General features: G+C 49.8%; 7 protein-coding genes across 7 annotated transcripts; 3 read left to right on the plus strand and 4 right to left on the minus strand.

The window, feature by feature from the left end:
- Positions 1-244: 244 nt before the first annotated feature.
- On the minus strand, positions 245-1,211 carry J4E82_010574 (uncharacterized protein; the record flags this gene model as incomplete). Its single annotated transcript, XM_051736785.1, has 2 exons — positions 245-1,000; positions 1,128-1,211. 2 exons carry the CDS (start codon positions 1,209-1,211, stop codon positions 245-247), a joined length of 840 nt encoding a protein of 279 aa, XP_051583431.1.
- Positions 1,212-1,861: 650 nt separating this feature from the next.
- J4E82_010575 (uncharacterized protein) lies at positions 1,862-3,372 on the plus strand (the record flags this gene model as incomplete). The annotated part of the gene is made up of 3 exons (XM_051736786.1): positions 1,862-1,925; positions 1,999-2,799; positions 2,846-3,372. The coding sequence occupies 3 exons, from the start codon at positions 1,862-1,864 to the stop codon at positions 3,370-3,372; spliced, it is 1,392 nt and encodes a 463-aa protein (XP_051583432.1).
- Positions 3,373-3,440: 68 nt separating this feature from the next.
- On the minus strand, positions 3,441-5,015 carry J4E82_010576 (uncharacterized protein; the record flags this gene model as incomplete). The annotated part of the gene is made up of 3 exons (XM_051736787.1): positions 3,441-4,732; positions 4,857-4,904; positions 4,958-5,015. 3 exons carry the CDS (start codon positions 5,013-5,015, stop codon positions 3,441-3,443), a joined length of 1,398 nt encoding a protein of 465 aa, XP_051583433.1.
- Positions 5,016-5,371: 356 nt separating this feature from the next.
- On the plus strand, positions 5,372-7,417 carry J4E82_010577 (uncharacterized protein; the record flags this gene model as incomplete). Its single annotated transcript, XM_051736788.1, has 1 exon — positions 5,372-7,417. One exon carries the CDS (start codon positions 5,372-5,374, stop codon positions 7,415-7,417), a length of 2,046 nt encoding a protein of 681 aa, XP_051583434.1.
- A 138-nt stretch (positions 7,418-7,555) lies between these two features.
- On the minus strand, positions 7,556-9,928 carry J4E82_010578 (uncharacterized protein; the record flags this gene model as incomplete). The annotated part of the gene is made up of 1 exon (XM_051736789.1): positions 7,556-9,928. One exon carries the CDS (start codon positions 9,926-9,928, stop codon positions 7,556-7,558), a length of 2,373 nt encoding a protein of 790 aa, XP_051583435.1.
- Positions 9,929-10,224: 296 nt separating this feature from the next.
- Positions 10,225-12,144, plus strand: J4E82_010579 (uncharacterized protein; the record flags this gene model as incomplete). The annotated part of the gene is made up of 1 exon (XM_051736790.1): positions 10,225-12,144. One exon carries the CDS (start codon positions 10,225-10,227, stop codon positions 12,142-12,144), a length of 1,920 nt encoding a protein of 639 aa, XP_051583436.1.
- A 448-nt stretch (positions 12,145-12,592) lies between these two features.
- Positions 12,593-14,000, minus strand: J4E82_010580 (uncharacterized protein; the record flags this gene model as incomplete). The annotated part of the gene is made up of 2 exons (XM_051736791.1): positions 12,593-13,750; positions 13,803-14,000. The coding sequence occupies 2 exons, from the start codon at positions 13,998-14,000 to the stop codon at positions 12,593-12,595; spliced, it is 1,356 nt and encodes a 451-aa protein (XP_051583437.1).
- Between the last annotated feature and the right edge of the window lie 303 nt (positions 14,001-14,303).

Here is a 14,303-nt window from a genome sequence, read left to right on the forward strand (position 1 = left end):
TGGCTTATCAGTATTGACGCCCATTTTCCTGTGACTCACAGTGGCCGTCTATGTAGAGTATCTGTCGCGAGTGTCAACTTGCTCAACGGCTATGTATATATGATATTCAACCAATTAGAGAGCCCCTATGCTTACGTCTAAGGATGATGCGGGGCTCAAAAAGGGCGTCCTGTTCTAACCAATCTAGGATGAAGGATTGGTTTGTCCCCCCCCTTTCTGATCTTTGTGCTGGAGCCTGATCCGTTTATACAAAATTATTGTCCGTCCGCTCTTCCTTTTTGCCATTCTCCAGTTCTCCATCCTTCTTGTCCCCATCGACGACCTTGCCGCCTGATTTCTGTCTACTCTCGACTAGCGCTTTGATCAAAGCGACTGTAGTTTCCCATCCTTCCTTTAGCTTATCCTCACTACTGCTCAAATCAGGGACATGTAGGAAAATGACGGGTCTCTCATCCTCCTTGATATTAAAATAATGCGCCAAGCTGTTGTAGTAGATGAAGCCGCACAAGAAGTTTCCGGCATCGGTGCTGATGCGCACATCAGTGCATCCTTCATTGTTTTTAGTGCCGTTGGCAGATGTGTTTCCCAAGTTCACTTTCCAGAGCGCAAGGACGTCAGATGTATCGAAGCTAGTCTTTAGTTTGTGTGGGTATTTTGAAGATGGGAAATGCTCTTCTGCTGCAGAGTCTTCGAATCGTTGGCCGTCTACGTCCGGAATCTTCCCGTACCCATGACTGTGGGATCCTTGCTCGATGGCGAAGTAGTTTCGTCCGGCTGCTAGACCGATGTGCAGCACAATATCTGGGGAGGGATAGAGAGGATTGGCCGGTGGAAGAAGCTGGGGAACGAGATTGACGACAGTGTTATATGCTACGCGGATGGGCTCATGGTGAACGTGTATGTTGATCGGAGTTTGGTTTTTGGGTGACTTTGGTATCAGAGCTGGAAGTGTAGAAGCGATATCCCAGGAAGAGTTCTTGGGTACTTTCGCTAAAAATGGCTGGATACATGTTAGTCTGTCAAATGATCGCATCCAATGTGCCTGGTTAGAAGCACAATAGGAGATGTGGGCCGGATTACAGAGCATTGGAGAAAACACAGGGGATTGGAGGGAAATATTGACATACACCAAATCCAGTGACCAGTACGGTTACTGGTTTCTCTCCCTCTTCGTTTGGGGGCTGCAGAGCAGCATAGCTTGATGGCGGCATTGATGATCGGACTTAACGGATGATAGACTTAAGAAACGAGATGAACCCGACAGAAGAGACTACCGTAGTGTTAGCACATGCAGCGGAAATTCCCGTGTGAAGGTTTTGAGAACGGTATTGCGTGTAACGATGATATGCAGCTGCGAAAGAGCGAGCTGATGACGGCATGACGAGGCTGGGAAAAGGTCACGTATACATGATAGAGCTCAACAACAATACACGTCTTTGAACTACCTCACATCCATGGGAACAGCAATACTTACAGCTACAGAAATATGTCAAATGAGTCGAGGATACACGATGATCACTGCCTGCGTTACCAAAAGGATTGCGGTCAGGTCGTGGATGTAATTCGGCACTCGGCTAGGTTTAGCGCCTGATAGAGGAGGTCCCTGGTGACATATGCGCAATGCCTCAACCGCCGACTTCATTCCCGAACAGTCGTCTACCCCACACATTTACACAAATGCCCCACTTCGCGGCGAGTTGTCCAATACCGCCTGGCGCTTTTCTTCTCGGATGAGCTCTTGTCCAGCATGCTCAGTATCGGGTAGTGCACTCGTCCAAATGATGCACACGCCGTTGCGTACTAATATGTGGGTGTCGTGTTATTCTGGGTACTGCAGGACCACTGCATAAGTACGCAGTAGATGACGTCTAGCGAGCTGTCGTCCCACGCGCCACCGGAGTGCATATCGGTAAAGATCAAAGTGAGTACGCAAAGCCGCGACTGGCAATGGTTTTGCTCTTCCATTGCAGACGCAGTAGCTAACACCAACCATTGAAGACATCTCCCTCGGTCTCAAGCTCAACCAGATGGCTCCAACAAGCTCGTCTTCGAAACCCTACTCCCTCGCTATAGTAGGCGGTGGAATATCCGGCCTCTGCCTTGCAATAGCCCTCGTCCAATTCGATGTCCCTGTCACCATCTATGAAGCCGCACCGCACTTTGGTGAAATCGGCGCTGGGGTAGCATTCGGTCCCAATGCTGGACGTGCGATGGAGTTCCTGTCCCCAAAGATATACCAGGCTTTTTTGAAATGCAAGACAGGGAACGCAGACAACTCCAAGATGGATTCCTGGTTCACAATTCGGGTGGGAGACGCTAGGAGAGAGGACAAGGAGGGATATGTGAGAGAGGGCAAGAAAGTCGGCGATGCACTTTTTGAGGTGCCCATGCATTCGAGCGGAGGGCGCGGCGGTGTATACAGAGCACACTTCTTGGACGAACTTGTCAAAGACGTACCCGATGGTGTTGCCAAGTTCGACAAGAGGCTTGTGGAGATGAATGAAGCTCAAGATGGCTCTGGGGATATCGTGCTCAAGTTCGCTGATGGCTCGACAGCACAGCACAGCGCCGTGATTGGTTGTGACGGCATAAAGTCCTTGACGAGGAAGTGGTTAGTTGGAAGAGACAATCCCGCGTCCAAGGCTGTCTTTTCTGGAAAGTATGCCTATAGAGGGCTGATACCCATGGACAAGGCCGTCGAGCTGTTGGGCGATGATGTAGCACGGAACAGCCAGATGTATCTTGGCTATCATGGCCATTTGCTCACGTTTCCAATTGAGCATGGGAAGACGATGAATGGTAAGGTCAGTCATCGTCTAGAGAGGACATTTGCTAACTGTTGTAGTGGTCGCATTTAACTCTCGCGATACCTGGGACGATGAGAAATGGGTTGTGACTACATCGAAGGAGGAGATGGAGGCAGATTTTAAAGAGTGGGGTCCACATGTTCAAAAGATTGTCAGGGCAATGCAGAAGCCAGATATTTGGGCGCTCTTCCAGCATCCACCCTGCGACACCTATACCAAAGGCCGTGTCTGTCTACTTGGAGACGCAGCGCATGCGACCACACCCCATCAAGGCGCTGGCGCTGGCCAGTGTATAGAGGACTCTTACATCCTCGCTAATCTAGTCAAGGACGCGAATAACGTTGACGAGTTGCAGCGAGCCTTTGGCGCGTTCGACCAGGTCAGACGGGAGAGGACACAGAAGATCGTGAAAACAAGTTACGAAGCTGGCAAGTTGTACGATTTCGAGCTGTTCGGAGACGACCTTGATAAAATCGAGGAAAACTATATGCACAGGATGAGATGGATTTGGGATGTTGATCTGAAAGCACAATTGGAGCAGGCGCAGAAGATTATGAAGCAGTAGACGTGATGGATGGTTCTAAACTCGTACTTTGGATGACATACACGTCGGCCATCAACGAAGCTTCTTGCCTAATCCATAACATCATCTCTCAGAGAGAAGATTTGCCTCAGCACTTCATCCGTTTTCGCACCGATTCCATTGTGGTACATCGTGTTCGTAATGAAAGTCTTGCATCCCCTGATAGAATTTGCTGTCTCCATGCTCAGATCAAGGTCAACATACATGTCGTCAACGTAGACTGCAGCATAAGTAGGCACCTCGTTCTTCTTCAGCTGCTCTTTGTCGTACAGTTGCGGCCAGTCTTTCTCTTCGGCCAGAAGGTTGCCAACAGTCTTGAGCTTGGCGAGCTCTGGGTAAACATCGAACATGAAGGGATAGATCATCTCGCCTGTAAAGTAGACAGGCTCGTCGCCATCCACACGGGAAAGCGAGAACTCGGGGTGTTTGGAAATGAGACGCTCCGCAGACCAATTCGACGCCTTTCCTTGACAATAGATTGGCTCATGGAGAAGTGCATAAATGACGTTCGTGTCCCAGCTCTGTGCTGCCTCTAGCGCGAGAACGGTGGGTCGTGTCAAATGTCCGAATTGGGTCAGATCAGTATCGGCGCGGAGAACAAATTCGTGGACATCATCAAAACCTCCATGTTTACCGAAGTAAATTCCAAGCTGCAGGAAGCGACGTGCAGAAAGGAAGCCTTCGCCGCCTTGGACGCGCACAGTCGTGTCGCCGAAACGAGAGAGGAGTTTGACAATGCGTTTAACGCGATCAATGTCTTCAGGATACTTTGCGTAATACCCTTCGTTCCTGTTCTTGACACGTGCGTATAGGCGCTCGTAAACTTCATCTGGGTCATCTCTTAGTGGTGGCAAGCCGCCGAAAAGAAACGCTTCTTTGACTCCTTCGGGGTGGTGAGACAAGTAAGTCAAGCAACAGAATCCTCCAAAGCTCTGTCCCATGATGCTCCATTTCTTTTTCTCTTCGGGGTAATCCTCGGTCAATGCTTTTCTTATGGCCTCGCAGTCCTTGACAATACTATCAGCCCTGAAGCTCTTCATATAATCTGCCTGCACCTTCTCGTCACCCCTCAACTGTAAACTCGACTGGCTTATTGCAGTTGAAAGACCAGTTCCACGTTGGTCTAGCATGAGCACTCGGTAACCTTTATCGAGAATTGTTTGAGTCCATGAGACTTTTTCGGGGCTTCGGCACTCGAAGCCTGGGCCGCCTTGCAGATATACGAGCCATGGAAGCTGGGTCTTGGAGAGCTCGAGATGTGACTTTGAAGTGTAGTCTGCGGGCTTCTCGGCTTTCAGAGCAGAGCGTGCGAAGAGCTGGATTGTTCCTGCCGAAGGATTGCCTAGAGAGGAAGGAAGTGTCAGCACGATAGTATCATCATATATAGCTATTGAGCTCGCAGTCCTGCTCTGTGTTACGACTTTCAGATAGCAAACGACGATTTGAAAATGGGTTTTGCAACGTACCATAGTCACGAGGTACTTCGAAGAAGTGCTCCGTAATTCGTAGCTTGCCTGACTATGATTAGTTCGGAGATCTGGCCGAGTGTGCGAGGTTAGTGTAATACCAGGAACTACGTGACTCTTCTGTCCTAGGATCTCTGCCGCTTGTATCATTTTCGTCATCGTTTGTAGTGTTAGATGTAAGGCGGGGAGTGAATGTATGGTTGCTATCGATAAGGAAGCCCACCCCGTAGCGCCTGCTCCGAAGGATTCACGATACTGAACAGGCTGCACGCGACAATTCGCACTTGCACTTGCAAGAACGTGCTTATTGATTAGGATTATTCGGAATTGAATACTTGATTGCAATCACTTCGGGTGTTTGCAAAGTCAGAAGCAAGGTGCTGTAGAATCAACGCCAACGTTGGGAAAATTTCCAATTGAGGGGCAAAACGCGGAGAACTTTCTATCGGCAGACCGAACAGCTGCCACACATACAGCGTTTTGCGACTGCATTGATTCAGGCCCCAGGTTGAGAAATGGCTAAGGACAAGAAGAAGGCGGCAGCGGGAGGCAAAGCTGCAGCTAAAGCAGCAAAGGCAGCCAAGCAAGAGAAGAAAGCAGGCAAGAAAGACAAGAAGGTCGCCTCGAAGACACAGGAGATCGACTCCGACGCGGAAGATGTCGACCTAGATGCCATCTTAGCACAGTACGCGAAAGAGCAGGAACAACATCATGCGATAACGGAGATACCCGCTGAGCCGCCCTCTGCCCGGACTTCAAGCACCCTCATTGCCAATCCAGCAAACGAAAATGAGATCTTCTTGTTCGGAGGCGAGTATTTCAACGGAGCGACCGCGAAGTTCTTCAACGATCTCATGATCTACAACGTCAAGCAAGATTCCTGGAAACAAGTCACAAGTCCGAACTCGCCACTGCCTCGATCTGGGCATGCCTGGTGCCGGGCGGCAAACACGAAAGAAATCTATCTATTCGGCGGAGAGTTTAGTTCTCCGAAGCAAGGGACGTTCTATCACTACAATGACTTTTGGAAGCTCGATCCGGTCACTAGAGAATGGACGCGCATGGAGGGAAAGAGCAAGACAGCCGCTCCGCCAGCGCGAAGCGGACATCGCATGGTTGGTTTCAAACAATATATCATCCTATTTGGAGGTTTCCAAGATACATCTGCTACCACAAAATATCTTAACGATCTTTGGATTTACGACTGCGTCAACTTTTCGTGGCATCCACCAAAGCTCCAAGCAGCCCGCGCAGTACCTGACGCGCGATCGAGCTTTAGTCTGCTGCCACATGAGCAAGGTGCAGTCATCTATGGTGGATACTCTCGCGTCAAGACTCAGGCTGGTGGCAAGCAACAGCAGCAAGGAAAGGGTAAGAAGACTAGCAGTGGTGGCCCAGCGTCGCGCATGGTACTGAAGCCGAAGGTTCACGATGATACCTGGTTCATACGCATCACACCTCCACCTGCCGATCAGCCATCGACAACGCTTCCAACTGTATCGTGGGAGAAGCGAAAGAAACCAGCGAATGCACCGAACCCGCCGCGCGCGGGTGCAACAATGGCTTACCACAAGGGTCGAGGTGTTCTCTTCGGTGGCGTGCACGATGTGGAGGAAAGCGAAGAGGGCATTGATTCCGAGTTTTTCAACCAGCTGTTTATTTGGAACGTTGAGCGTAATCGTTACATGCCACTTAGTCTGCGTCGACCAAAATTGAACGCGAACAAGAAGGCTGCCCAACAGGCAAATATCAATCGCCGAGATCGTGGCAAGGCCGCAGAGGAGGAGCTACTAGCCAATCTTAAAGCTCTCGAGATGAAGGCCGGTGTTTCTACAGATGCAGACTCGGATGACGAAGCTAAGAAACCCAAAGAAGAGGAAGAGGAGGAAGAAGCGAGACCAGAAAAGCCAAAGATTTTCGAGTACCCACACCCAAGATTCAATGCCGCGCTTACGGTACAGGCCGATACACTCTACATCTACGGGGGTACCTTTGAGAAAGGCGATCGCGAGTTCACCTTTGACGAACTCTGGTCTGTCAACCTCAATCATCTGGACGGCGTGACTGAGATTTTCAAGCGTGAGCTTGAAGACTGGCAAGGCAGCGAAGATGAGGCAGACTCAGAAGACGAAGACGAGGAGGATTCTGAAGACGAGGAAGGCGACGAGGATGACAAGTCTGAATCGACAGCTCCAACGAGCGTTTCAGAGTCCCCTGCCGTTGCTCCTATTCACTCCGAAGATCTTGGACCTCAAGAAGAGATTTCTGCACTTACCGATACTCTTCCGCACCCACGTCCATTCGAATCTTTACGGGATTTCTACGCCCGTACGTCAGAACAGTGGCAAAATATTATTCTGGAGGAATTGGAGAAGAAGGGCAAGATCGCGGAGAAGAGCCCGAAGGAAATCAAGAAACTAGGTTTCGATAGGTCAGAGGAGAAATGGTGGGATTGTAGGGAGGAGATTCGTGCGCTGGAAGATGAGCAGGAAGCAGCAGGTATTGGTGAGGTTGTCAGTCTGGCAGACAAAGAAGGTGCTGGAGTGGGAAGGAGAAGGTGATAGGTGTGCTTTGAGCTTGCCCAGACTTAGAGGCATATAAGCTGTACATGTACACATATTACGTGAGAACAAAAGTTTGGTAAACAACAACAAAAGATGAGATCAAGAACTCAGCAAACGACCATGTTACTGCTCAATCTACATAATGGCTTCAACCACTTCTGACACCCAATCTAACTGAACTGCACTGACGCCCCTAGCCCAGGCCTTGCCTGTGAACACAAACTCATTAAAGACAATAGCCTCCACTTTCTTTCCAAAGAGCACCGAACTGGGGTGAATAGCTACAGTTTGGTTGCCTATCAACGTCTTGTAGCTGCCATCCGGCATCAATCTCGCTGTATTGGAGATGAATCCTCGTAGCATACATGCGAGTATGGCCTGACTTCTAGCTTCCGAGGGCGCACTTTCGGACTCCTCGTCGTCGGCCGAAAGTAGCTTCTGTTGTGTGCACTGCTGTCTTAATTGTTTCCTGATGTTCATCACATTCTCCATGGCACGGTGAGATACATAGTGCTTGTCGCACCAGGCTTTGCGTTGTGACTTTTGTTCAGCAGCGTATCGTTGCACAGCCATGAGAAGTGTTAGGTGATCACCTTCTCGACGATACAGCTCACGTCTAGCTTCTTCTGCTTCTTCTTTGCGCTCCTCAGTCACAAGGTTCAGGAAGACGTTCTCGACGCTGAGTGCGGATATAACGTCGACCACGTCGAGTAGGCAGTCTCGCTCTGGTTTCGCTGCCTCAACTAGTACTCGTCCGAGTGTAGGTGTGAGTGGGAACTTAGCAATTTTGAGACCAGTGTCGCTGATCCCACCGGTCTCGGTGAGTGCTTGTAGGTTTAAGAGCTGTAAGAGAGCTTTCTCCAGGGCTTCTCGCGGTGGCCGATCGAGGAATGGGAAACTGAGTACATCGTCGACACCTCGCGCCTTCATTGTCAGGATTGCCTGACTAAGGTCGCAACGCAGGATCTCGGGCGTTGTGCGTTCTTCCATAGTATTGTATCCGCTTTCAGTGTACAGCCGATAACATTGACCAGGTGCTTCACGACCAGCTCGACCTTTGCGTTGGATAGCTGCAGACTTGGAGATTGGTTTTACAAGTAGCGATTCGAGACCCAAGCGATTCCGGAATTGCTTTATCTTTGACTTGCCACGGTCTATCACAAAACGAACACCAGGGACAGTAACTGATGTTTCGGCGATATTAGTCGCAAGGATAACGCGCCGCGTGCGATAGGGTGTTGGCTGGAAGATGCGTTGCTGGGCGTGTTGTGGAAGGGCGGCGAAAAGAGGCAGCGCAAGAAGCTTAGGAACCTCGTCGTCCATACCTTCAGCGTAGTCGTTTATAAGCTTCTCGAGCCCCTCGATGGTGTCTTGACCTGTCAGAAACACAAGAATGTCACCTGGCAAAGGTTCCTTGTAATGTATCTGGAAGACAAGCTTTAGGGCTGCTTCGACCCAATCCTGCGTTGGCTGTGGGAGATACACTGTCTTGACTGGATATTGGCGACCTTCCACGTAACAGGTCGAGACGTTGCTTTTGTTTTCTTTCGCAGTCTTCGCGACCGTCTTCTCGGTGTTCAACACAGGCTGGCTGTCTCCAAAGAACTTAACAAGGCCCTCTACGTCTGCTGTAGCACTCATTACTACGACCTTGAGAGGATGCTTTCTTGCTGTACTACCCTCTTTAGCGGCCACCAGATTCCTGAGAAACCCAAGTATCAAGTCGACGTTAACACTTCGCTCATGAACCTCGTCTACGACTACCGCGCTGTATTGCAACATGTTTGGATCTCTGAGCATTTCTTGAAGTAGCATACCCTCTGTCAAAAACTTGACTTTGGTGTGCTTTCCCGCAGCTGTGTCGAAGCGGACGCTGTATCCCACCTTTGCCGTAGGGCCTTTGTCACCAAGTAAGCTACCCATCTCATCGGCCACACGACGTGCCAGCGAGATCGCGGCTACTCTTCGAGGTTGCGTGATTGCTATGCATCCGGTACACCAGGACTCATTGGCCAAAAACTGAGGCACTTGTGTTGATTTACCAGAGCCAGTTTCTCCAGTTAATACCATGACGTTATTTCTCTGAAGAGCTGCCCTGATGGCGTCCGCTTGTGGCCAGATCGGAAGCGACTTACGGACTTGCCGTAGCTCATCACGCTTCTGAATCACGTGAGATGGTACTCTAAGGTCCTGTTGAAGTTTTCGGGCATTATCGTGTTGCTTGTTCTTCGGCCGTGTTTGTTGATCAGGCTTTTGCTGGGGTTTGCTGGATTGCGTCGCTTTCGATTCTGCTTTCGTGATTTCGCCGGCTTGCGCAATGCGCTCTGGAGTAGGTTTGAGAATCTCATCCTCAGAGTCGTCGAACTTCAACATCTGCCCAGCTCCCTTCTTGCCGCTCCAGCCATCTTTCGCCGGCTGAGCTCTCTTTCTCTTCTTTCCTTTCTTCAATTCTACTGCTTGGTCTTCCTTCTGCTCTACCTTCAATTCATAGCTCTTTTCCTTAGACATCTTTGTTCCTGCAATTGAACAGACCGTGTGAAAATCTCGAGTATGTATGCTTGCGACGGGATACGCGTTGCGTGTCGCCAATTTTTTCGAACTTCTAGAAACCCTTATCGATAAGAACGCGTGTCCGAATAAAGTTAGTGCGAACAGGGATTCATCTCCACCTCCGCCTCCACCCCACATTCTTAGTTGCTCGTCCGCCGCATCCTTTGTCTTTTCATGACGCCGAAGAGGGCCCAGTCGTGTACAATGTACGATCCCGTGGCATCGGGCTGAGATAGCCCGATGCCATACACTCTATGGTTGACCCCGCCGATGGCAATGATCAACTAAAGATGATCAACCGGGAAATTAGCCTGCATCACGGAGGATGCCGTCATAAGCTCTATAAAGATGAGCGGACAGCACCTGGTATGAACGAATCACGAAGCCAACGTGTTACAATACAGCTGAAGATGTGGGCTAGGGCCTTGTGTTTGCTCTCTTTTGCGTCGTTGGGCGTGGAGAGCAAGATTAATCGTAAATCTATTGTCCAGCAGTATAACCTCAAACTTAATCAATCGAACCCATACAGTCCTGTCCAAGTTGGCAACGGAAACTTTGCGTTTGGTGTTGACATTACGGGACTGCAGACCTTCCTTCCACATAATACCCTGTCATCATGGGGATGGCACAACTCGACGACAAATCAGACTCCGGCGGACTATACCGGCGTTGACTGGTGGACTCACGGTCGTCTCGTCAACTACGCGCAACCCAATCCCGAAGAAAAAGATATCAGTCAATGGATGATTGCGAACCCACATCGAATCAATCTGGGAAGAGTCGGACTGTGGTTCGGCGGTATTGCCGGAGGCAATGTCACCGAAGAACTACTCAATGGCAGAGAGCAGGTACTGGACCTCTGGGAAGGTATCATCAGCTCAACTTTCTTCATTCATGGATCAGAGGTTCGGGTGACAACTGTTGCCAGTCCAGAGACAGATACTGTGGCCGTGGAGATATCGTCTAGTCTAGTAAGGACAGCGGGATTGGGTGTCTTCTTTGACTTTCCTTATGCGACCGGGAAGAACAAGTTCGACGCGCCATTTGTTGGTCTTTTCAACGCTACTTCAAACCACACCACCACAGACGAGTACAGGAACAGAGGTGCGACAATCACTCACACTTTGGATGCAACAACATATGTAGCGGACATTGCCTGGGAAGGGTACGCTCGGCTTTCACGCCTACACAGCGATGAGCACAAGTATATCCTAGCTGCCAGCCAGAATTCCGAGCAGCTTTCTTTCACTGTTACATACGCTCCTCGCGCGGTCAATATGTCTTGTACACCCGAGACGGTTAAGCAAAAGGCTCAGACATGGTGGGCAGCCTACTGGTCGACCGGCGCATTCTTGTCACTTCCTTCCGCTAGCAACTCTTCAGCTGATGAGTTGCAGCGCCGCACAGTCCTCTCACAGTACCTCTTGGCTGTCAACGGGGCTGGCAAAGATCCGGCGCAAGAATCCGGCCTGGTGAACAATGGCTGGTACGGCAAGTTTCATATGGAAATGGTGTTTTGGCATCTGGCTCATTGGATGTTTTGGGATAAATGGGACCTCTATGACCGTAGCATCGGCGTTTACAAACGCTTCCTACCCAGCAGTTTCGACAGGGCAGAGAAGCAAGGATACGAAGGCGCGCGCATCGGCAAGATGAGCGATCCAAGCGGTCGGTCTGCGCCAGGTGAAATCAACAGCCTGCTCATCTGGCAACAACCGCATCCGATGTACTTTGCCGAAATGGAATATCGATCTTTCCCAAACGCGAAGACTCTTGAAAAATGGGACGATATCTTGATAGGCGTGGCAGACTTCATGGCCAGCTATGCCTTCTGGAACTCCACGACGAACCGTTATGATCTTGGGCCTCCAATGTACCCAGTCTCTGAGAATACTAAACCCAACGACACCATCAACCCCACTTTCGAGCTGGCATACTGGCGCTTCGGTCTCGACGTGGCATCAAAATGGCAAGTACGACAAAACAAGTCTGTTCCAGAGTCGTGGATACACGTACATGATAACCTCGCACCTTTTCCCACTGAAGAAGATGCATATGTAACATACGAGGGAATACCAGATATGTGGACTACACCAGAGTATACAGAAGACCATCCTGGTATACTAGGTATTTACGGTAAAGACTCCCATACACGAACTGCGTGTGAAACATAGACTGACTTCGTACACACAAACTTTAGGCTGGTTACCTCCAGACTCCCGCGTTAACACGACAGTATTCAACAACACTGTTGCCAAGGTACACGAGACCTGGAACTTTCCCTTCTCGTACGGCTGGGACTTCTCACTGTTGGCCATCACGGAGGCGAGGAGGGGTGATGCAGAACGAGCGGTTAGTCAGTTGCTTGATGTGAACAATGCTTTCGATGAGGTGGGCATGCCGGAGGGTGGAACGAGGGTACCTACGCCGTACTTTCCGAGTGCGGCAGGCCTATTGCTCGCTGTTGGTATGATGTGTGGTGGTTGGGATGGGTATGAGGGACCGGTTTGGCCGTCACACTGGGATGTTGAGTGTGAGGGTTTCACGAGAGGTATGTGAGTACATGTATGTTATAAAATGGTACAATAGGCTCTCTCTCTCTCTTCTAGTACTCAACGTACACTATTCTTCTGACTCCAGCAATGCATCAGTCGCGCTCTCTAGGAGCTCCGTACTGATTGACTCTTGCGATGGCTTCATCTCCTCGAGGACGTCCGTAAGAACGATATTCTGCTCATCTAACATTGAAACACCCAGCTCCAGTAGCCCTTCTGCATACTTGTTGAAATCTTTCCAAGTATTTATTCTTCTCGTGTCTGCCCACTTCATTTTGTCCCGCCAGAGAAACGGCGATCCACCGAGATACTTATCTCTCGAAACCACGCGGATTGTATGCAGACTGCGTTCTGGTGGCAGCGATTGCACTGTCTGGAATAGGCACTCCAGTCTTAGCACCTGATAACCTAGGTTCTGACCAAACTCGCAGGTAAAAATTTGCGTCACTGATATGGGAAGGCCTTCAATGACTTCCGGTATATCAATTTGCTTATATATGTCCAACGCTGGTGTATAGGGAAAAACTGTGAGTTTTGGAGCAGTGCAGTCAACGGTTACTGTTTTCAAACCAGCGCCATGTCTTGCCATGAAAGCTGCCAGAAGACGCTTGTGGCGCATTCCGTACGCATAGAGATTAGGTGGCCTCAAGTAAGCAAAAGCTGAAAGAACGGGCATATTCCAGTGGGTGAGCCAAGCCAATAATTTGCCAGTAGCCGGTTCCGTGACCAATTCGAGTGAACGTAGATTCGGTAGGTCAAGTGGTTCGATCTCAATCGTATACGAGTCGGAAACGCTAAGACGAAGTTCTGTCAGAGCCGTAAAGTGATTCAAGAGTAGAAGGCGTTCTGATGTATGGATGTCCCCACCGAAATGCATAACCATTCTTGTAAGCTGTGATCCGTGCGACCGTGCAATAGATGCCATAGTGGGATAGTTGAGGACGAAGCGGCAACAGAATTCGTGAAGGTTTGTCATATGGAAGACTAGGTCGGACAATGCCTTCTTCCGTAATTTCTTGGATTTCCAGTATTTCGCAGTATGTTCTTGAATACTGAATGAGCGAACCCAGGAAGCTTTAGGAAGACCAGAATCGGTCGTTTGATCTAAGAGCCGGGCCAGGGCTGTGATGTGGTCTGCTTCCATACCATGACTGTCTTGGGGTCCCGGAAGGCTGCCGTTGCGGTCAAGTGCTACATGGCGATACACTGCTGGCTTTATCATGTCCTGTACAATGTCAGGCATATGAACTATGAGATTAGTTTGGCGAAAGTAATACCCTCCACGATCTGCATACGCATTGTAGTCTCTGAAGGTCACGCGTTTTTCCTCTGATATAACAAGGGGAGCGACCAAAAATGTGAGTATCGTACGTGACCACATGGTCGAGTATATTGAGCCACAGTTCGGTCGGCAAAGCAGGCAAGATGTAAGTTTTAGTGGGAGTTTCGTCATGCTGTTGGCTAGTGTCGTCCATAATGTGATGGGTGCAGCTTGGAGAGAAAGAGCGTCAGTTGGGGAAGACTGCCTGGAGGTAGGTACGTCGATTTAAGGCATACTCAATTTAGGCGCTAGAAAAGCTAGCACTGATCAGGTTAGATGTTTGGATGCAGTTGTTGGGCGTAGTAATTATCGAGTCCCGGACGCAACGTCTCACATGAGACGTGCTTGTCGATGAATCTCGTTGCATGTATCTGCACAAAAACATAATAACAAGGTTCTGCGAACCTTCTTCTGTGTTCGTTCTTTTCTTAAGTAACCCCTCTGAAACCAGGGATGT

This window comes from Alternaria postmessia (genome assembly GCF_024291825.1).
Source record: "Alternaria postmessia strain BMP 2775 chromosome Unknown scaffold_133, whole genome shotgun sequence".
Taxonomy (NCBI): domain Eukaryota; kingdom Fungi; phylum Ascomycota; class Dothideomycetes; order Pleosporales; family Pleosporaceae; genus Alternaria; species Alternaria postmessia.